Genomic DNA, 22,788 nt, shown 5'->3' on the forward strand with positions numbered 1-22,788 from the left:
ACATACCCCGAGGGGTCCCAGATTGCGAGAGGGCACAGGCCAGGCTGAAGGACCATACCAGTGCACAATCGGTGCTGGGGAGGGATGTGGGAGGTTGGTCAGCCAGGAAGGGATGGCGGGAGGGCTCCAGGATGTGTCTGGCCCATCTTGCTCAGTCCTGATAGGCCCAGACCTCAGCAGCAAGCTAACCTACCAGTCAGAGCATCTGCCCCCATGGTGGTCAGTGCATGTCATAGCCTATATCAAGCTAGATTGAAGAAAAGATTCATTTACTGATTCATAACATTCCTAGAGGAAAATGACAAGATTGTTGGGTAATTTTGAGACATATATTGCAAAGAAAATAACTATAAATACTTGGCTTAGAGTAGAGAAAATCCAGAAAGGAATGTGGTTTTGTTTCTATTTTGCACAGAATCCCAAACAAGATGAACCTAAAGAGGCCCACACCAAGACACATTTCAATTAAAATGCAAAAGGTTAAAGACAAAGAATCTTAAAAGCAGCAAAAGAAAAGTAGTAACTTACCGACAAGGGAGCTTCCATAAGACGTTCAGCTGATTTCTCAAAAGAAACTTTGCAGGCCAGGAGGGATTGGCAAGAAATATTCAAAGCGAGACTTGAAAAAGATGGTGCTGGCAGGATGGAGGTGAGGGAGAGGAAGTGAGTGAGTGAGGGGATGAAAGGAGAGTGTGTGGATGTGTGTGGTTTGTGTGTGACTGAGTGAGGGACAGTTAAATCCAGCAGGAGCAGTAGGGGCTGGCAAACCAGGCTCTCTTGGACAGGGAGAGATTACCACCACTGCAGGCACTTTCCAGACTGTGGCACTTAGCCCACACCATCTTGAAGGGGAGACGGCCGCTTCTAGGAACTCATCAGCACCACCACCCAGACAGGCCTTGGACAATTCCCATGACTCAGCATCCACTCCAGCCAAAATCCTGCTGCCCCACCCACAGACCCGCGGACCCTGGGACCTCCACATCCAAGGGTTCATCACTCCCGCAGCAATAAGTGAAACTTGTCCCCTCCCCAGCTGCAGACCTCTGGACACCACAGATGCACATCTCCAGTGAGCAGGCATCCTGGGCACACCACTCCAAAGGCAGCTCTTGGGAGCCACTGTGAGTCCCCGCTGGGTGTGATTTTGTACAGATAAGGGTGCGCTGCCCCGCAGTAGAAATTCTGAATTCCATCTTCCTGAATAACTGCCCACAGACACCCCAGCTGTGCAACTTCAGCCCCAGGGCCCCTCAGAGTGTGTCAGAGCTCTGTGCTGGGAAACACACTGCCACAGTCATGCATTTCCAGTGAGCAGGCCTCCTGATCCTATCGATCCACAGGGCGCTCTTGGGAGCCACTGTGAGCCCCCTCTGGGTGTGATCTTGGATAAACAGGGACGCACTCCCCTGGAAGTAGAAATTCTGAATTCACTCATCCAGGATACCTGCCCACGGACACCTCAATTGCGTGGCTTCAGTGCCAGGGCCCTTCAGAGTGCTTCAGTGCACTGTGCTGGCAAATACACCATGGGTGCCCCTGTGAGCTGCCACCATAGGTGTAGCAGCAAAAACTGAGTCTTCCCACCCCACAGCTGCAGAACTCTGGACACCACAGTCACACGCTTTTCCAGCGCGCAGGCCTCCCAAGCCCACCACTGCATAGGCAGCCCTTGGGTGCCACTGTGAACCCCTGCTGGGAGCACACTTATACAAACAGGGATGCACTGCTGGGCTGTAGAAACTCTGAGTTCCCTCTTCTGGGATACCTGCCCACAGACACCGCAATCATGTGGCTTCAGCACCAGGCCCTTCAGAGTGCATCAGTACACCCTGCTGGCAAATGCACCACGGGTGCCCCTGTGAGACGTCACTGGGGGCATGTGTATCCAACCACGGAGACAGCAGCAAAAGCTGAGTCTGCCCACCCCACAACTACAGAATTCTGGACAGCACAGTCATGCCTTTCCAGAGCTCAGGCCTCCTAAGCCCCACCACCCCAAAAGAATGGCTCCTGGGTGCCACTGTGAGTTCCTGCTGGGCACGTGCAATTTCAACCAAGAGCACAAGGCAGCAAAAATTGGGACACCCCCCTCCATGGCTGCTGACTTCTAGACACCACAGTTGCACCTTTCCAGCCCACAGGCCTACATAAAGAGAATCCAAATAGCTCAAGTAGGGAGCTACACTAGATTACCAAGCCCAGGAGACCTCATAGATCACACCAGTAGCACCATCTTCAAAAGAACCTGGGTAGCAAAGCAATCAGATCTACAATTAAAATGTTACAGCAAAACATGGGAAGACTAAAAAGCAATCCCCAAAGGAAATAAAGAGAGGAATCACCCGAGAGGGAGTTAAATGAAATTGAGGCTGATAACATGTCAGAGAAAGAATTCAGAGTAATGGTTATAAGGATGCTAAAATGACTGGATGAAAAATACACACAACTCAATGATAAATACACACAACTCAATGAGAATTATAAGGAGCTGACTGAGAATGTCACCAACATGGAAAGGAACCAAGAGGAAATGAAGAATGACATAGCTGCAATAAAGAACACAATGGAAGGCTTAAACAGTAGACTAGAAGAGGCTGAAGACCGCATCAGTGAATTAGAAGACAAGGTAGGAAAAAACACACAAACACAGCAGCAACTGGAAAGAAAATTTAAAAAGCAAGAGGAAAGCCTAAGGGAGCTTTGGGACAACACAAAACGAAACAACATTCGCATAATAGGGGTACCAGAAGGAGAGGAAGAGAAGCAAGGAATAGAAAACCTGTTTGAATAAATAATGACAGAAAACTTCCCTGATATTGGCAAGAAAAAAATCTATGCAAGTCCAAGAAGCACATAGAGTCCCAAACAAGATGAACCCCAAAAAACCGATACCAAGACACATCATAATTAAACTGGCAAACACCAACAACAAAGTAAGAATCTTAAAGGCTACCAGAAAGAGACAGAAAGTTACCTACAAGGGATGTCCTATTGGAATATCAACTAATTTCTCAATAGAAACACACCAGGCCAGAAGAGAATGGAAGTAAATATACAAAGTGATGCAAAGCAAGGGATTGAATCCAAGAATACTATACCCAGCAAGGCTATCATTCAAAATTAAAGGTGGAATCAGGAGCTTCACAGACAAAAAAGGGCTAAAAGAGTTTATTACCACCAAGCCAGCAATGCAAAAAATGCTAAAAGGACTGCTGTAAAAAGAAGAAACAGAAAGGCAAGAAGAACACAAACATTAAAAATAAAAATGACGACAAACAAGTACTTATCAATAATAACAATAAACATAAGTGGACTAAATGCTCAAATTAAAAGACATAGGGAAGCTGAATGGATAAGAAAACATGACCCATATATTTGCTGTCTGCAAGAGACCCACCTCAGAACAAAGGATTCTAACAGAGTGAGAATGAAGGGATGGAAAAAAAATTTCAGGCAAATGAAAAGGAGAAAAAAGCTGGGGTTGCAATACGTATATCTGACAAAATAGACCTCAAAGTAAAGATCATACAAGAGATAAGGAAGGCCACTACATAATACTAAAGGGAGCAATTCAACAAGAAGATATAACTCTGGTAAACATATATGCACCCAATAGAGGAACACCCAAATACATAAAACAACTTCTGGAAGATATCAAGGGAGAGATCGATAGCAATACAGTCATAGTAGGGGACTTTAATACCCCCACTGACACCACTGGATAAATCCTCCAAACAAAAAATCAGCAAAGAAACAACAATCCTAAATGACTCACTAGATCAGATGGACTTAATTGACATCTTCAGAATATTTCACCCCAAAACTAAAGAATATACATTCTTATCCAGTGCACATGGGACATTTTCAAAGATAGACCACATATTAGGACACAGGCAAAGTCTCTTCAAATTCAAGAGGATAGAAATCATAACAAGCATCTTCTCAGATCACAATGATATAGAACTAGAAATCCTATATAATAAAGAGGGGATATGCTAACTGACCATCACTCCATCACAAAGATGGCTGCACCCACAGCTGAGGCCAAGTTCCCTTAAGGAGTCTTAATGAGCAATCAGCAGGGACCTGAGGCTACACCCTCTCCCTTGACAGGGGGCCTCAGGCCTCGCCCCCTGCCCCAGCGCCAGGCCAGGGGACCCAAGGCCATGCCCCCTACCTGGTGGAGCTTGATGGGGGACCTCAAGGTGCACTTCCTGTCCTGGTGCTGGGCTAGGGGACCTCAGGCTGATCCCCCCACCCCAGTGCCAGGCTGGGGGACCTCAGGCCGTGCCCCCCACCAGGTGGGGCTTGACAGAGGACTTCAGGCCACACACCCCCACCCTGGCACCATGCCGGGGGACCTGAGGTTGCGCCCCCCTGCCTGGTGGGGCTTGATAGGAGACCTCAGGCCGTGCTCCCCACCCTGCGGGGCTTGACGGGGGACCTCAAGGTGCACCCCCAGTGCTGGGTCAGGGGAACTCAGGCCATGCCCCCTGCCCAGCGGGGCTTGACGGGGGACCTGAGGCTGCGCCCCCCTGCCAATGGGGCTTGACAAGGGTGGGACTGGCCAGGTCTGGACCTAGCCCAATGGGGGGAGCAGCCGGGTCTGGGTCTCATGCGATTTTGAGGCACATGTGGGTGGGTGGGGACTTGACTCTGGGTCCCCCTTTTAATGTGCATGAATTTCGTGCACTGGGCCACTAGTCAACTACAATAAAAACAATGAAAAAAATATCAAACACTTGGAGGCTAAATAGCATGCTATTAAACACTGATTGGGTTACCAAAGAGATCAAAGAAGAAATAAAAAGCATCCTGGAAACAAATGACAATGAAAACACAATAATCCAAAATCTATGGGACACAATGAAAGCAGTCCTGAGAGGGAAGTTCATAGCTCTATAGGCCTACCTCAAAATAACAAGAAAACTGGTAATAAATTATCTAACCTTGCAACTTAAAGAACTAGAAAGAGAGCAACAAGAAAAGCCCACAGTATCCAGAAGGAAGGAAATAATAAAGATCAGAGCAGAAATAAACAACATAGAGACAAAAAAAAAATAATAATACAAAAGATCAATGAAACCAAGAGCTGGTTCTTTGAAAGGATAAACAAGATTGATGAACCTCTAGCCAGAAACACCAAGAAACAAAGAGAGAGGACCCAAATAAACAATGAAAAAGGTAAAGTAACAACTGACCCCACTGATATACAAAGAATTGTAAAAAAATAAAATACTATATACAACTCTATTCCAACAAACTGGACAACCTCAACAAAATGGACACATTCCTAGAAAAATACAAGCTTCCAAAACTCAATCACAAAGAATCAAAAAACCTGAATAAGCCAATAACTACTCATGAAGTTGAAAGAGTAATCAAAAAGCTTCCAGCAAACAAAAGCCCTGGACCAGATGGCTTCAAAGGGGAGTTTTACCGAACATTCAAAGAAGAACTAAAACCAATCCTTCTCAGACTCTTCCAAAAAATTCAAGAGGAAGGAACACTTCCAAACACTTCCTATGAAGCCAGCATTACCCTAATCCCAAAACCAGATAAAGACATCACAAAGAAAGAGAATTACAGGCCAATATCCCTGATGAACATAGATGCTAAATTCTCAACAAAATTCTAGCAAACTGGTTCCAGCATTACATTAGAAAGATCATGCATCATGACCAAGTGGGATTTATTCCAGGGATGCAAGGCTGGTACAATATCTGCAAATCAATGAACGTGATACATCACATAAACAAATTGAGAGACAAAAATCACATAATCATATCAATTGATGCAGAAAAGGCATTTGACAAAGTCCAACACCCTTTTCTGATAAAAAACACTCAGCAAAGTGGGAATAGAAGGATCACACCTCAACATAATCAAAGACTTATATGACAAATCTACAGCCAACATCATACTCAAAGGGCAAAAAGTAAAACCATTTCCCTTAAGAACAGGAACAAGACAGGGATGCCTGCTTTCACCACTCCTGTTCAACATAGTATTGGAAGTGCTAGTCAAAGTGATCAGACAAGAAGATGAAATTAAAAGCATCCAAACTGGAAAAGAAGAAGTAAAATTGTCATTATTCGCAAATGACATGATAGTGTACATGGAAAACCCTAAAGACTCCATCAAAAAATTATTAGACTTAATAAATGAATTTGGCAATGTAGCAGGATACAAAATTAACACCAAGAAATCTATGGCATTTTTATACACCAATAATGAACTTACAGAAAGAGAGATTTAAAAACAACCCCATTTACCATTACACACACAAAAAAATTAAGATACCTTGGAATAAACTTAACTAAGGAGGTAAAAGACCTCTACTCAGAAAAAAGAGATAGAGGAAGACATAAACTGATGGAAGAACACACCGTGTTCATGGATTGATAAAATAAACATCATTAAAATGTCCATACTACCCAAAGCAATCTATAGATTCAGTGTACTCCCCATTAAAATAGCAACAGCATATTTCACAAATCTAGAAAGAACTCTCCAAAAATTCATCTGGAATAGTAATTTAAAAAAATCCAAATAGCTGCAGTGATCCTGAGAAAGAAGAACAAAGTCGGTGGGATCTCAATACCAGATATCAAGATGTATGACAAAGCCACTGTTCTCAAAATTGCCTGGTACTGGCACAAGAACAGACATATAGACCAATGGAATAGAATAGAGAACCCAGAAATCGAGCCAAACCACTATGCTCAATTAATATTTGACAAAGGAGGCAAGAACATACAATGAAGTCAAGACAGTCTCTTCAATAAATGGTGCTGGGAAATTTGGTCAGACACATGCAAAAAAATGAAACTAGACCACCAACTTACACCATACACAAAAATAAACTCAAAATGGATAAAGGACTTAAATGTAAGATGGGAAACCATAAAATATTAGAGGAATCCACAGGCAGAAAAATCTCAGATATATGCCGAAGCAATATCTTCACTGACAGAGCTCCTAGGGCAATGGAAACTAAAGAGAAAATAAACAAATGGGACTACATCAAAATAAAAAGCTTCTGCACAGCAAAAGAAACCATCAACAAAACAACAAGAAAGCCCACTGCATGGGAGAACATATTTGCAAATGTTATCACTGATAAAGGTTTAATCTCCAACATTTACAGGGAACTCATACAACTTAACAAAAGGAAGATAAATGATCCAATAAAAAAAATGGGCAACAGACCTAAATAGATACTTTTCTAAAGAAGACATAAGGAAGGCCAAGAGACATATGAGAATATGCTCAAAATCACTAATCATCCGAGAGATGCAAATCAAAACAACAATGAAGTACCATCTCACACCTGTCAGAATGGCTATCATCAACAAATCAACAAATGACAAATGCTGGTGAGGATGCGGAGAAAAAGTAACCCTCATGCACTGCTGGTGGGAATGCAGACTGGTACAGCCACTGTGGAGAACAGTATGGAGTTTCCTCAAAAAAACTTAAAATGGAACTTCCATTTGACCCAGTGATCCCACTTCTAGGAATATATCCCAAGAAATTAGAAATACCAATCAGAAAGGATATATGCACCCCTATGTTCATAGCAGCACAACTTACAATAGCTAAGATGTGGAACCAGCCTAAGTGCCCATCAGCAGATGAGTGGATTAAAAAACTTTGGCACGTCTACAGAATGGAATACTATGCTGCCGTGAAAAGGAAGGAACTTCTACCATTTGCAACAGCATGGATACAGTTGGAGAGCATTATGCTAAGTGAAATTAGTCAGTTAGAGAAAGATAAATATCACACAATCTCACTCATTTGTGGATTATAATGAACAACATAAACTTATGAACAAAAACAGATCTAGAGACAGAGAAGCATTGATCAGATGCTCAAACCTCAGAGGGAAGGTAGGGGAGGGTAGGTGTATGGGTAAGAGATCAACCAAAGGACTTGTATGCATGCATATAAGCATAAGCGATGGACGCAGACAACCGGGGGTGAGGATGAGGGCAGGACTGGGGGGGGGATGGGGGCACAATGAGGGGATAAGGACACATTTGTAATACCTTAATCAATAAAGAAAAAAGAAAATATATATATTCAAAGTGATGAAAAGCAAGGTCCTACAACCAAGATTACTCTACTCAGAAAAACTATCATTAAGAATGGAAGGACAGATAAAGAGCTTCCCAGACAAGAAAAAGCTAAAGTAGTTCATCACTATCAAACCAGTATTACAAGAAACATTAAAGGGTCTTCTTTAAGAAGAAGAAAAAAATGTTTGTAAATATGAATAGCAAAGTGGCAATAAATACATATCTATCAATAGCTTTAAATGCAAATGGATTAAATACTCCAATCAAAAGACATATGGAGCCTGGTATGTATAACAAACAAGACCCTTTCATATGATGTCTACAAGAGACTCACTTCAGATCAAAAGACTCACACAGACTAAAAGTAACGGGATGGAAAAAGATATTTTATGAAAATGGAAACAAACAAACAAAAGCTGGGGTAGCAATTCTTACACTAAGCAAAATAGATCTAAAAAAAACCACAAACAAACAGCAAAACAAACTAAGCAAGCAGAACAGAAGTAAACTCATAGATACAGAGAAAATTTTGATGGCTGCCAAAAGAAAAGGGGGTTGGAGGATGGTGAAGAGGTTAAGAAATACAAACTGGTAGTTACAGAATAGTTATGGGGATATAAAGTACAGTATATGAAATATAGTCAATATTACTGTAGTAATTATGTTTGATGTCAGATGGGTACTAGATTTATCATGGTGATCACTTATTGGGTTATAAATGTCTAATCATTGGGTGAATATAATATTGCATGTCAACTGTAATTGAAAAATAAAAAAAATATTTAAAGCAAAAAATATACAAGTCAGGCAGAAAAATACTGTGTTTATTTGTTAAGTCAACAAATACTTGCAATTACCAACAAGAAAGTTCAAAAAGGACAAATTTTATCACATTACACTAGTAATTAGGTCTTTGAAGGCAAAGACTTTTGGCTCCCACCTCCTTACTGTATTGTCAATATCTAGAACAGTGGCTAGTATTTAGGAGGTGCTCAATATAAATTTGTTGAATAAACAAATAAATAAGTCAAACTGTCTAATGAGTTAGTGACCTCCCCATCACTGCAAGAATGCAAGGATGTCTTGATACCCATATACATGAAGAAGAGCATAATGGTTGGAGCAAATTGTTTGGCATTTAAAATATCTAGGTTCCAATCCTGACTATATTTATAGGTTGTTTCAGCTTGAACAATTCACCTAAAAATTCTGATCCTTAATTTCTTCATCTAAAAGTGTTAAAAATAAATAGAACCTACCACATAGGATTGTTTGGAGAAATTAATAAGATATTTACTACAAAGTATTTATCACATCTGCTAGCACATGATAACTACTAATTCAAAGTTATTCAGGTCTTTATAAATTGGGTAGAGGGCTGAGCAAGTCAAATTGTCTGTTCTTTTTTAGCCTTATGTTTCCTGAATCATAGATAAATCTAATTTTTATGAGAGCTCTCAAAAAGCACTTTGTCTTGTGAATTGTATGTCATTATAGATTAAATAATCTCCCCAAATCTCCCAGTCCCTCTCTTCCTCCTTCCAAAAGAGCCTAGAAATATGACAACTCTTTTCTTTTAGGAAATGTTTTGTATGTCAAGTATTGGATGTCATAACTTATCACTTCCGTTATTCACCTTGTATGGTGTGAAGTTCCTAAGGTCAAGTACTTAAGAGATTATTCTCAAATATACCTGACTAGAGGCCCAGTGCACAAAATTCGTGCACTGGGGGGGGGGTGTCCCTCAGCCCAGCCTGCACCCTCTCCAATCTGGGACCCCTCAGGGGATGTCCAATTGCCAGTTTAGGTTGGACATCTCACAATCCAGGACTGCTGGCTCCCAACCACTCGCCTGCCTGCCTGCCTGATTGCCCCTAACCACTTCTGCCTGCAAGCCTGATCACCCCCTAACCACTCCCCTGCCAGCCTGATCAACACCTAACTGCTCCCCTGCCAGCCTGATTGCCCCCAACTGCCCTCCCCTACAGGCCTGGTTGCCCCCAACTGCCCTCCCCTGCTGGCCTGGTCACCCCTAATTGCCCTCCCCTGCCGGCCTGGTCCCCCACAACTGCCCTCCCTCCCCTGCAGGCCTGGTTGCCCCCAACTGTCCTCCCCTGCCAGCCCAGTCACCCCCAACTGCCTTCCCCTGCCGGTCTGGTCACCCCTAACTGCCCTCCCCTGCAGGCCTGGTTCCCCCCAACTGCCCTCCCTCCCCTGCAGGCCCAGTTGCCCCCAACTGCCCTCCCCTGCCAGCCCAGTCACCCCCAACTGCCCTCCCCTACTGGCCTAATCACTCACAACTGCCCTCCCCTGCCAGCCATCTTGTTACCACATGGGGGTGGCCATCTTGTGACCACATGGGGGGAGCCATCTTGTGCCCACATGGGGGTAGCCATATTGTGTGAGGGTGTGATGGTCAATTTGCATATTACCTCTTTATTATATAGGATACCTACTCTACCCTTTGCCCTCAGTTCCCTGAAATTAAGATTCTATTTCCTACCTCTAATGAGGAAGAAAGAGAATATATTTAAGTTAGTTTCATAGGAAGCGCAAAAGAAGAAGTAAGAGGAGATTAAGGAGGAACAAATAATCTGGATATTGGTTCATCTCTTTTTCTTCCTCTTGTTATCAAAGTAAAATATTCTGAACACTTTGAGTGGTAAGTCTAACTATCCATGGTTGCCTATCGAAGAGAACAGAATTACTATTGTTGAAATTCCAAGCACTGGGAAATAAGCAATGATGGCTATGAAGGAATCAGGACCAACTACTATTTGGTGGTAACAGGCACTATAGCAGCACCCCTGAGAGCCACATAAGGAGGGAGAATTGCAGCTTGACCTGAAGCATAATTAAAGACATTGAGACCTTCTTCGGCAAATATAGCAGTGGGATATATTCAGATATGCAAGTTTACACATTTTTTGTATGAACCTTCTCAAAGCATTTAATATCTTAATGAAATACCTTTTCTTCTCAAACACAGAAGAAAATGCAGAATGAGTGCTAAATATATCAGGAGCCAGGACTTTATAGGTAACATTGTCGACATATACTCCGATGTTAACAGTATATCTGAGAGAGAGAGCAAAATGAAAGTTTTGGTAAGTAGAGCAGCAGGTTCACAAGACTCCAAGGGGCATGGAATATTGCTCTAAGGAAGCAAGATACCCACTTATGGCCCCTATTACACTCTGTACTATGTATGCACTCTGGGCTCAGACGAGGGCTACTGGTCAGCGTAGCTGGACTAGGGGAAAGACCAGCATTTGGGAGGTATTGGGCAAGGATGGAACAGGACTGAATGGAGAAATAACTTACTATTTCTTTTCTTATATTCCAGGGGACAAATCTATGAGACTAGGGAAATTACAGGACAGGGTCCTGGGCACCACAATATATGGGGGGTTTGGGGAAGCCAATGGCTGTGGAACTGGATCAGAAGTGCCCCTGGTAAAATTCTAGGAAGTTTAAAATTGTTATATACATATAAGAGTTCTGAAACTTCAGAAATAAAACTGCAAAAGTCTTCTGATATTCAGTGTTTAAATTTCCTGCAAGCTAGGACCAATGTGACAGAAAAATTTTCCCAGGAGTAAACATTCAATATCCTGATAAAAAATATATATATTTTTTAAAGTTAAAAATTTTTGAGTGGTGATAGAGCATGGAAGTCCTCGAAGTGCAGAAAATAGGGCAAGTGCAATATCTGTATTTGCTCTGTTTGATGGTGACAGGCACCATAGCAGCAGTTAGTACCATTAACTACCAATCTCTGGTGACCTGGGTTCAAAAAGCCTTGTATATGAGATATTGTGAAAAGAGACAAGCATTGTTTCCCAGAGAATGAAGAAGGTGAACTTGGAAACAGACAAACTATAGAAGCATACAATCAATACCTCCATAAAATGTAATTTTCAGATGCAGAACACAAAATAAGTATCTTAATGTAGTAAATTAAAAACCGGTTTGAAGTAAAAGCATGGTTGGCACCAAACTATTGGAATTTGAATTTTAGCAACAACAAATACATAACATATAAAAATAACAGCTCCATTGTTGAGGTATATTATTCACCCCTTACTTGGCTATCACTGGGACCAAATTTGCTCTTTCATTTTATGAAAGGTTTTCATTCAAATGAAAAAAAAATCCACAAGGAAAGGACATGGGGTCCAAGGTTCTAAATTTATACTTCAGCTTCAACAACACTGAATAGGTCGGCTAGTCCAAGATTCCTGAATGACTCAGAATATAAATGTAGGATTGAAAGGGAAACCAAAAGTAAGTCTCCCATGAAGTGAAACAGAAAATTGATACTGTGAGTTAACTAAGGGAGTTAATTTTGGGTTACAAAGAGATGTAAGCACATAAAGTGAGATTTTGATGAATAGGAGAAAAGGGCTCCCAAAATTTATTTATCAACTTCCTAGTTATACTTCCATGACTATGAAGAAAAAGAACATTTTGTAATTCCCTAATACTAAGCCTTTGTGAACTGGACCTAGTTAAACAGTTACCTACTCTTCAGGAGTACTCTAACAATAGGCTAAAATTGACATGAGATCACATCCAAAGTCCCTCTGGTAGACACTGATGATGTCCCTCAAGGAATGCCCTCTCTTTCTCCTTTTCAGCCATAGTCCCCCTTGAGAAATGAAACCAAAATAATTCCCTGTCCCTATGTTAAGCAATACCAGAACAAATCAATTTCCTGTTCTTGTGGTAAGCTATTTTGGTGCTAGGCATCTTTCCTGTCCCTATACTATGCAACTGAAAGCAAACAACAATAAGTTGGCTACTGCCTCCAGGAAATACATGCTCCTGGGAGATAATAACTAAAATAGCTTATTTAACAAAACGAATGATGAGCTCAAGACTCACTTCAAGACTTTCATATTGCTATGCTCACTAATTCAAAGTATATATATATAATGCCTAAGCGACCATGACAACTGAATGACCAGACAACCGGCCAGTAGCTATAATACGCACTGACCACCAGGGGGCAGACGCTCAACACAGGAGCTGCCCCCTGGTGGTCAGTGTGCTCCCACAGCCAACCTCCCGTGGCTGGCCAACCACCTGCAGTCCTCTCCCCCACCAGCCCTGATTGGCTCCCATCTCTGGCCAGGCCAAGGAATCCTACCCATGCACTAATTCGTGCACCAGGCCTCTAGTTATATTATAAACTGCAAATTCTAACTAGTTTTCTCAGCTTGCAAGACTTACTTTAAAATCACCCAGTATGCTAGGCCAGCATAGCTCAGTGGTTGAATATCAACCTATGAACCAGGAGGTCATGGTTCAGTTCCCGGTCAGGGCATTTGCCCAGGTTTTGGGCTCAATCCCTAGTAGGGGGCATGCAGGAGGCAGTTGATCAATGATTCTCTCTCATCATTGATGTTTCCATCTCTCTCTCCTTCTCCCTTCCTATCTGAAATCAATAAAAATATATTTAAAAAAATTTTAGAGGCTCTAAAACTATAAATATCCTCCCCTAATTACCCATTCTAGAATGCTATTAATACTCTGTAAAGATGATGTTCTCTCTTATGGGCTTAGGTCTAATAAACTTAGTTTTGCTTGATCAACAGGTTTTCAAAAGATCTTTAAGGAGATTGATGGTCAACAATCCACATGAACCTGAGTGTTTGAATTACTTGAAGGAGTACAGCCACATGAACTATCTGATGATTTCCATTGTGTTTGAACTGCTGATAGGGGCAGGGTTTCTGTGTAACAGTTAAGCTGTTTTCCTACTTAAAATTAATCCTTTCACTCTGCCTACCTCTTTTTCTTTCTATTCATCTTAATTTGTCTGGGGACTAGACCTAGTCACAGGCTGAAGCACAAAGAACACAGTTTTACAGTTTATAGCTAACTTCTCTGATCATAACCACCTTGTACCAGAGAAAAATAGCCCTGGATAATGGGTGAGGAGTTGGGATCTAATCCTGGATATATCACTTACCAGTTGCTGAATCTTTAGTAATGGACTTTTCTACATGTCTATTTCTTCACAAGGTAGTAATACAGTCCACTTATGACATCAATAATTTTTAAATCAATCTTAATTCTACATATTGCTTTATGTCTTATAAATCCTATTTGTGATATTTTATTTCAAATTCAAAAAATATATGTTACCATCTCTAAATGAGAAAAATCAATGGTCTTGAAGGTTACATGACATCCAAGTTCATAAAGCTAGAAATAGTGAATCTAGCAGTCAAATGACATATAACTTTTGAAGCCTTGAGATGCTAAACAGAATAAGCTTTTTTTCTCTAATTATTACAGTTCCTTCAATTTTTAAGAACAGTCTCCCTGAGCATCTGGTATTTTCCTTGTGTCTAGATACTTAATAAGGTTTAAATGTTGCATGTCTATAGCAGTTCACTATTTATAAAGCAATTTCTCATTTATTATGTCACCTAATTTTATCTTTATTTTGTCACACTGATGAAAACCATTCTTCCTTGGTAGAACCAAGCCACAGGTACTCACCTGGTAGGACAATACTTGCCCTTTTCTCTTGACCAGTAACTGGGTTATGAAAGCAGCAAGTGATAGGACCATGGGTACTGTTTTTTAGCAGAACACTTGTCTTTATGTGCAATAATCCAGCTCCATCCTCAGAGAAGATTTTTGATGAGGCTAGAACTTCATTCCCTCTGCTATCTCTCCACTTCATCTGGGGTTGTGGGTACCACCCTCCTGAGTTACACTCCACCATGAGCCCTTTTGTGTCAGGAACCTGAACATTAATCTGTATATCCAAGCCTAGAGCTGGAGGAAGAGAGAGAATTGACATTAATTATTGGTGTGGATTCAAGAATAAAGAAGTAAATGTTCCTTTTCATTCTCTATGGCCGGTAGAGTGTGCCATAACTTTAATGGTGATGACCACAAATAGGGCAGGGATGACCACCCGAGCTAGCAGGGCATCAAAGGTATTAACCATGGAAGAGATGATTTACTTTATGAAAGTTAATTTTTGTTCAACAAAAGACAACATGTAGAAAGTAAAAAATTGAAGCTACAGACTAGACAACATTTATAATATATCTGAGAAAGGAGTGAGTCCAGAATATTTTAAAAATATTATAAATTAATTAAGACAGACAAATGTGGCTTTCAAAATGGGAAAAAGATTTGAAGAGGTGTGACATTACATATGTAGTAATTTACTTAAATTATTAGAGCATTTCTTGCACACCAAAAGCTTGAAAGCAACTTGAATATTCTTTAGTAAGGTATAGGTAAAATAATTTCTAAAGCATTCGCACAATGGAAAACATTGCAACCACAGAACAAATAGAAAACAATCACATAATAATATAAATCTTTTCCAGTTCATTTTATTAAGAAAAAAAAGCAAGTTTAAAACAATGTATGTGGTATATTAGCATTTATTTAAAAAGAAGTTGTGGATATATAAAAATTATATACAGATATATACGTATATGTCTGTATGTTTGTATATGCATGGACGTATGTATGCTTATGCATATTATGCATATATATGTAAAATATCTCAAGAGGTAGTATGTAAGAAGTTAATCACGTTAGTTTCCTGTGAGAGGTGAAATTCATAGCTATAAGATTGGAGTATATGGGAGACTTTACTATGCATTCTTTAAATGATTAAATTTTGAATCTTGATGTTTTTATTTAAAAGTAAATAACATTAAAAGAAAAGAAAATAAATCAGCAACATTTCTACATCACAACCATAATCATTAATTTTTGTAACAATACCATCTCATTCATAATCCAAAAAAATTAACTAATGAATTTTGACAAAAGTTATACAAGATCTTTATAGATAAACATATCAAATTTAACTGAAATATAAATTGAACTAAAATAAAAAAGTCTGAGTAAATGTTCACTGATGTAATAAAGAAACATGACAAATCTCTCAAAAGTAGTCTATCTGTTCAATTCAATTTTAATCATAATTCCTAAGAGGATTTAACTTTGTAATTGCAATTCAGACTACATGGGGCTAAAACAATTTTGGAGAAAGGTAGCAAGATTAGATAGATATACCCTATCACAAACCAAGACACATCGCTGTAGTAATTTAAGAAAAGCAGTATTGTGTTAGGTATAGATAATTAGATAATGATGACCTAAAAAGTAATCATAATAAAAACTCATAAAAAGACCCATGCGGAGGTATGGACTTGGTAGATGACAGAATTACCTTATAATTTTTGGGAATAGTCAATAAATATATATTTTATTAGCTCATTAAAAGACTCAAAGGTAAAATCCATATAGATTAAGAATTAAATGTGAAAAGATAGCTTCAAAAATTTAAAGCATATATCTTCAAAACTGAGGATAAGAAGGAATTTCTCACATGTGACACAAATTATAATTTGGTAGACTATAAATTTGATAATATCAAAATTAAATCTACATAAAATAAGTTAACATACATTTTTTAAAAGGCAGTAGACTAAAAAAAATTGCAACATAAATAAAAACTAAATTGTAATATCCAGAATAAAGAACAATTCCCACAAATTAAAAAAAAAATCAAAGAACTCAATAGTAAAATGGGCAAAAATAATAAACAGGCAAGAATCAGAAAAAAAGGTCTCTATTACATAACAAATAAAACTTTATTATTATTAAGGATAAGCTAAACTAAAATCAAAGTTTGCCCTGCCAGGTGTGGCTCAGTAGATGAGCGTCGACCTAGGAACCAGGAGGTCACAGTTTGATTCCCAGTCAGGGCACATGCCCAGGTTTCAGGCTCAATCCCCAGTAGGGGGTGTGCAAGAAGCAGCTGATTAATGATTATCTCTCATCATTGATGTTTCTATCTCTCTCTCCCTCTCCCTTCCTCTCTGAAATCAATAAAAATATTTTTTAAACTTGCCAACATTTAAAAACATAGTAATTTCAAGTATTGGTGTGGATGTAGCTTTTACATGACTTGAGTCAAATATAAATTGATCCAATCATGTTGGTGGGTAACTGCTAATAATTTGAAGATATTTGTACACAATGGCCTAGTAACTTAATTGCAAGCTGTGTATCCTAAAAGAACTCTTGGACACAAATACTACAGTCTAACATAAGAACAGAAATTTGTCTCCTACCTTAATGTCCATTGATATGGGAATACATAAATCAATAGTCATATATTTATGGAGTGGAATACTATACCGCAGTTAAAGAATGAACTATGCCCACTTGAATAAACACGGATTGATATAAAAATAAAAAACTAAGAGTGTAATCAGGTCAATAGAATATGCATAATGATACTGTTGTGCAAATTTAAAACACACAAAATAATAATATTTTTATGAATGCCTTTGTGTTAAACAAAAGAGACAATGAGTTTAATGGTTATTTCTTGGAAAGGGAAAAAGTGAATGGCATCATTGATGAGTACAAAGGTGACGTTAACTTGATCTGAAGTAAATATAATAAATTGTTAACCAAGTATCTAGTTTATTACATTATTCTATATATTTTTCTGTACATTATAAAAGTTACAGATTTTTTAAATACCCTGAGACCTTTTCCTCATGGCCTAGCATTCATGAATTTTGGATCGTGGGTCCAGAGCGGCACTACATAGGAAACCCAGAGATGACTTCTCTGCCCTTACCTGCTACCTTCAGATCCATGACGGCCTCTTCAGAGATGTCACCATCTTTAAAGAAACAGTGGTACTTCCCCTCATCAATAACACTGGCATTATGGATCCTGAGGGTCATTTTGCCCTCTCCCAGGGCATCCTCCAGGAGCACTGCATGATTTGTATAGTTCTGAGTGCTTTTTCCAGAGTGCTTTTTCTCCTTCTTGTAAATGGAAATCGGCTGGTAGTGATCCCGATACCAGCCCACCTGCATGTGTTCCGCACTCTGTGGTGGGGAGAGCTGGCAGCTGAGCTCAGTGTGCTTGCCTACCAGGGCCACCTGGCGGCTCCGGGAGCTATGCACAGTGAACTGCTCTGTGAAGGAAGTGGGAGACCGAGGTGTTAGTGTGAAAGCCACAGAAAAATGCTTCACCGAGACCCCTCTGCTCCAGACACATTGGCCTCTTTCTGGTTCTTGATGCCAAGTTCTTTCTGACTCAGAATTTGACTCTCAGGAGTATCTTCACTCTGACATCCATACTCTGCCTCATATCTCTCAGGTCCCAGCTTAAATGGCAACTCCTTAGGAAATTTTGTATGAGTACCCATTTATCATCTCCTCTAATCATACCTACACATGTCTTCATAGCACATACAACTACCTGATATTGTTAATTTCTGTCTTTATTTTCTCTCATGGCCCACTAATATGTAAGTCATGCAACAGCAGAGTTTTGTCTTATTCCTTTTTACATTCTCTTTATATCCTCAGTGCATAAAACACTGCCTACTAGGCACTCTGTAAATACTTAACAAAGGAATGGAAGATTCTCCCATTGTCTAGAGGTAGGATGTGAACCACTATTGCCCAACAACATCCTTTACTTAGCAAACACACAGCTGCTTTTTTCAGTATCCTTTTTGGTGGATTAAGATGGCCACAAAATTTTTGATGCACCTTCCATGAAGATAAAGGGTCTATGTCCCCTCCTCTTGAAACTGTATGTTCTGTTATTGCTTTGCTCAGTAGAATATGGCAGGAGATGACCTGCAATGATTTCTGAGCCTGTCTTAAGAAATTAGCAGCTCTCATTCATTTAATTTATTTCCTTTATTATATTTGAACACTCTTTCTGGAAGCCATGAGCTGCCAAAATGAAGTCTGACTCCCATGGCAGAAAGGCCATGTGTTGACATGCCATCTGATAATCCCAGCCTTCCAGCCTACTCCACCAAAGTTCCAGACATGAATGAAACCACTTTGGGTTCTTCAGACCATCCTGCCCACCAGCTGAATACACCAAGTGACCTCAGTCTGTGTCACGTGGAACAGAAGAATGCGCTAGCCAGAATTCTTGACCCACCAACTTTGAAATGTAATAAAATGTTGGTTGTTTTAAAACATTCATTTGGGGGGTAACCTGTTATAAACCTATAGGTGACTATCACACAGCTCATCCCATACTCTGAGGTTTTGCTTCTTTCAACTATGCCAAATTCATTCCTGTCTCTGCTGACAACATTTTTCCTTCTCACCATAAGGAATCTGAATGATGAGACTTAAGGTCTACTGCAATAAGAAAAATTTGTGGACAGATCCAGTGCTTTACCTGAGGTTCTACTAAACTTATAATTCTAAACTAAACTGGTAGTCACATAAATGACCGTGTTTTTTTCTTAAACATAAGGGGTATATTCATTATGATTTGCCAGTGAGAATTCGAGCCTCCCCGGGGGAGATGGTAGACATTTATCTGTCTCATGTCCTAGGCACATCATTACAGCACTGTGGATGGAGTCAGGGCTGAGAAAGATTCAGTCACTGAAATAACATTTCTTAATCACAAGTTGTTTACAGCCTCCTTTCTATCCTCAATACTACAACAGAAAGGGTGGAACCCGAAAAACATCAGTGAGAAAACGTCCTCATTTCCTTCAGTGTCATTTACCTCCATGATCTTTCTTTATCACTGTGACACACCATGATAAAGAATAGATGTCCTTACCCGAGGTGAGCACCATCTGTAAGAGGAGAAAGGTCACAAAGTATCCAGATACACAGGAAAGTGAAGGCTCCATCACACCTGGAAAATGAAATAGCAATTGTGGGATCAGGCAGCAAGAATCATGGTAATACACACACACACACACACACACACACAGAGAGAGAGAGAGAGAGAGAGAGAGAGAGAGAGAGAGAGAGAGAATTCTGAAATCCTGTCTTTCTAGAGAATTCCCTTTGATGTGCAACCTAATGACTTAGCCAAACCACAAATATCAGACCCATTGAGATGCTTTCTTTTTCTCCTTCTTTCCTGTGCTCTACTGTGACTCATTGCTTTCCTTAGATTACTATTCTGAAGGGCAGCTGTGGTAGATGAGAACATAAAGGTATACAGAACCCAGCTATGTACATCTCCACTCGGCTTCATCTGCCCCTTGGCCTGAGCCACTTGGTCAATGGAGAGCCCTGGCTGCTGCTTCTGATGTGGCCTCATTTCCTAAAGGGGGCACTGTGTGCCTTCTGCTGTGGGGGATAGGTCACCTTTAGAAAAACATTGGTAAGATCACTGTTATAAGCAGTGTCTGACAAACCTGAATCTATGGGATTTCTGGCCTCACCCACTACTTCCACATTCAGAGGAAATGCCACATCAGGGAGGTAGGATCTAGAGTCCTCAGTAGCTGCCCAGAAGGGCTAAGTCAAAACACTCAGATGTAAGGGGATATTAACAGGTGATAGGAATAAGCAAGCAGATAAATGCTACTCCTTTCTTGCTTTATTTCCTAATTTTCACCCTCACTTTTTTAAAAATATGTTTTTGTTGATGTCAGAGAGAGGAAGGAAGAGGGAGAGAGAGAGAAAAAAACATCAATGATGAGAGAGAATCAATGATCTGCCGCCTCCTGCATGCCCCCTATTGGGGATTGAGCCCACAACTCAGGCATGTGCCCTGACCATGACCTTCTGGTTCATGGGTGAACACTCAACCACTGAGTCACACTAGCCAGGCTCCCCCATCCCTTTACTGCCTAAACTGCAACCCCCTTCTAATAAACTCTTAGTAATAAGTTTGGGCTCTTTTTCTAAGAACCCTAGATAGAAAAAAGGAGACACTGTTATGATATGGAGATAGGCATTAGCATGCTGGATTGAGAGGGACATATCTGTTCATATATTCAACAGTTAAGCGAAGTCGGATTGAAGAAGGATCTCAAATATGTTAATAAATAAAATATTAGATTTGACCTGCTAGAATATGGAGTACTTATATGCAAATATAAATGATGTGATTCCATTTTGAGATTTGTGTTTTGTAGTACAAGAATATAAAATGATGTATTAAAGGAGAGAAAAGTTACAGGTTAGATGTCTCTTACAATGGTTTAATCTATCCATTAAAAAGAAAATGAGATTGGAAAGAATAATTAGCTGAAAGCAATGACACAGATTGGGAGTAAATATTTGCAAAACTTCAAATGATAAAAGAGCTCGTATCCTGGATATATATTTTTAAAATTTGAATGACACAAATGATTTTTAGAACAGATAGGCCAAAAGAAAAATAGGCAAGGGGCCTGAACAGTCTCAACATAGAAAATACCCCAATAGCAGTAAAGATAAGAAAAGATGTAGAACCTCATTAAGAATCAAGAAAATACATATTAAAACCACAATGTAATTGTCACACCCACCAGCATGGCTACAGTGGAAAAGGCTGACAATGCCAAGTTTTTATGAGGATGTGGTATAATGTGTCCTGGGCATTCCTCATGTTCATGTCCGGTTTGAATGCATTGGTACAATGATATGGCAGTACACCCTTATTTGTAGGGGATACATTCTAAGACCCCCAGTTAATGCCTGAAACTGTAGATAGTATTGACCCCTATATATACTATGTTTTTTCCTATACATGCATACACTTACAGCTTCTCTTTGACATATACGTATGTATTGCCAACATTACTACTCTTACACTTTGGAGTTGTTATAAGGTAAAGTAAGAGCTACTTGAACCAAGTACTGTGTTACCACAATAGTTGATCTGATAACCAAGAGAGCTGCTAAATGACTAATGTGTGGGTAGCATAAGCAGTGTGGTTCCATTGGACAAAGGGATGATTCATGTCCTAGGTGGGATGGAGCAAGTCAGTGCGAGAATTCATCATGTTACTCAGAATGGCATGCAATTAAAAACTTATGAGTTGTTTATTTCTGAAATTTCCCATTGAATATTTTTGAGCCTTGTTTGACCATGGGTAACTGAAACTTCCTAAAGTGAAACCACAGATAAGAAGGACGACTGTATTTGAAAGCACTTTAGCATCTTCCACTGAAGTTGAAAATAAACAGCCTGTGATCCAGCAATTCTACATCTGGATGTATGATCAGATAAATACATGCGTATATGACCAAGAGACATGTACAATCCTATCTAAAAAAAAAGAAAAAGAAAAAGAGTAATATGCAAATTGGCCGTCTCTCCAAGACACAAGATGGCTGCCTCCATGTGGACACAAGATGGCTGCCACAAGATGGCTGGCAGGGGAGGGCAGTTGTGGGCAGTTGGGGGTGACCAGGCTGGCAGAGGAGGGCAGTTGGGGGAGACCAGACCAGCAAGGGAGGGCAGTTGGAGGGATCCAGGCCTGCAGGGGAGGGCAGTTGTGGGGGACCAGGCCTGCAGGGGAGGGCAGTTGAGGGGAACCAGGACAGCAGGGGAGGGCAGTTGGGGGTGATCAGGCCAGCAGGGAGGGCAGTTTGGGGTGACCGGGCTGGCAGAGGAGGGCAGTTGGGGGTGACCAGGTCTGCAGGTGAGGGCAGTAGTGGGCAATCAGGCCAGCAAAGGAGGGCAGTTGGGGGAGACCAGGCCTGCAGGGGAGGGCAGTTAGGGGGGACTATGCCTGCAAGGGAGGGCAATTGGGGGGACCCAGGCCAGCAGGGGAGGGCAGTTGAGGGGACCATGTCAGCAGGGGAGGGAAGTTAGGGGTGACCAGGCCAGCAGGGGAGGGCAGTTAGGGGTGACCAGGCCAGCAGGGGAGGTCAGTTTGGGGGGACCAGGCCTGCAGGGGAGGACAGTTGGGGGG

The 22,788-nt window shown here is 40.6% G+C and overlaps 1 protein-coding gene across 1 annotated transcript in view; it reads right to left on the reverse strand.

Moving 5' to 3' along the window:
* LOC308242503 (putative selection and upkeep of intraepithelial T-cells protein 1 homolog) overlaps nt 1-19,779 on the reverse strand; it is a gene marked incomplete at its 5' end in the record, with an annotated part of 29,451 nt that extends 9,672 nt beyond the window's left edge. The window contains 4 exons of the mRNA XM_080656964.1: nt 11,058-11,165; nt 14,601-14,882; nt 17,731-18,075; nt 19,707-19,779. Coding sequence (XP_080513090.1) covers nt 11,058-11,165; nt 14,601-14,882; nt 17,731-18,075; nt 19,707-19,779 — 808 coding nt within the window. The remainder of the gene's footprint in view (nt 1-11,057; nt 11,166-14,600; nt 14,883-17,730; nt 18,076-19,706) is intronic.
* Nucleotides 19,780-22,788: the final 3,009 nt, after the last annotated feature.

This window comes from Plecotus auritus (assembly GCF_963455305.1).
Source record: "Plecotus auritus genome assembly, chromosome: 2".
In the NCBI taxonomy this organism is placed as follows: Eukaryota; Metazoa; Chordata; class Mammalia; order Chiroptera; family Vespertilionidae; genus Plecotus; species Plecotus auritus.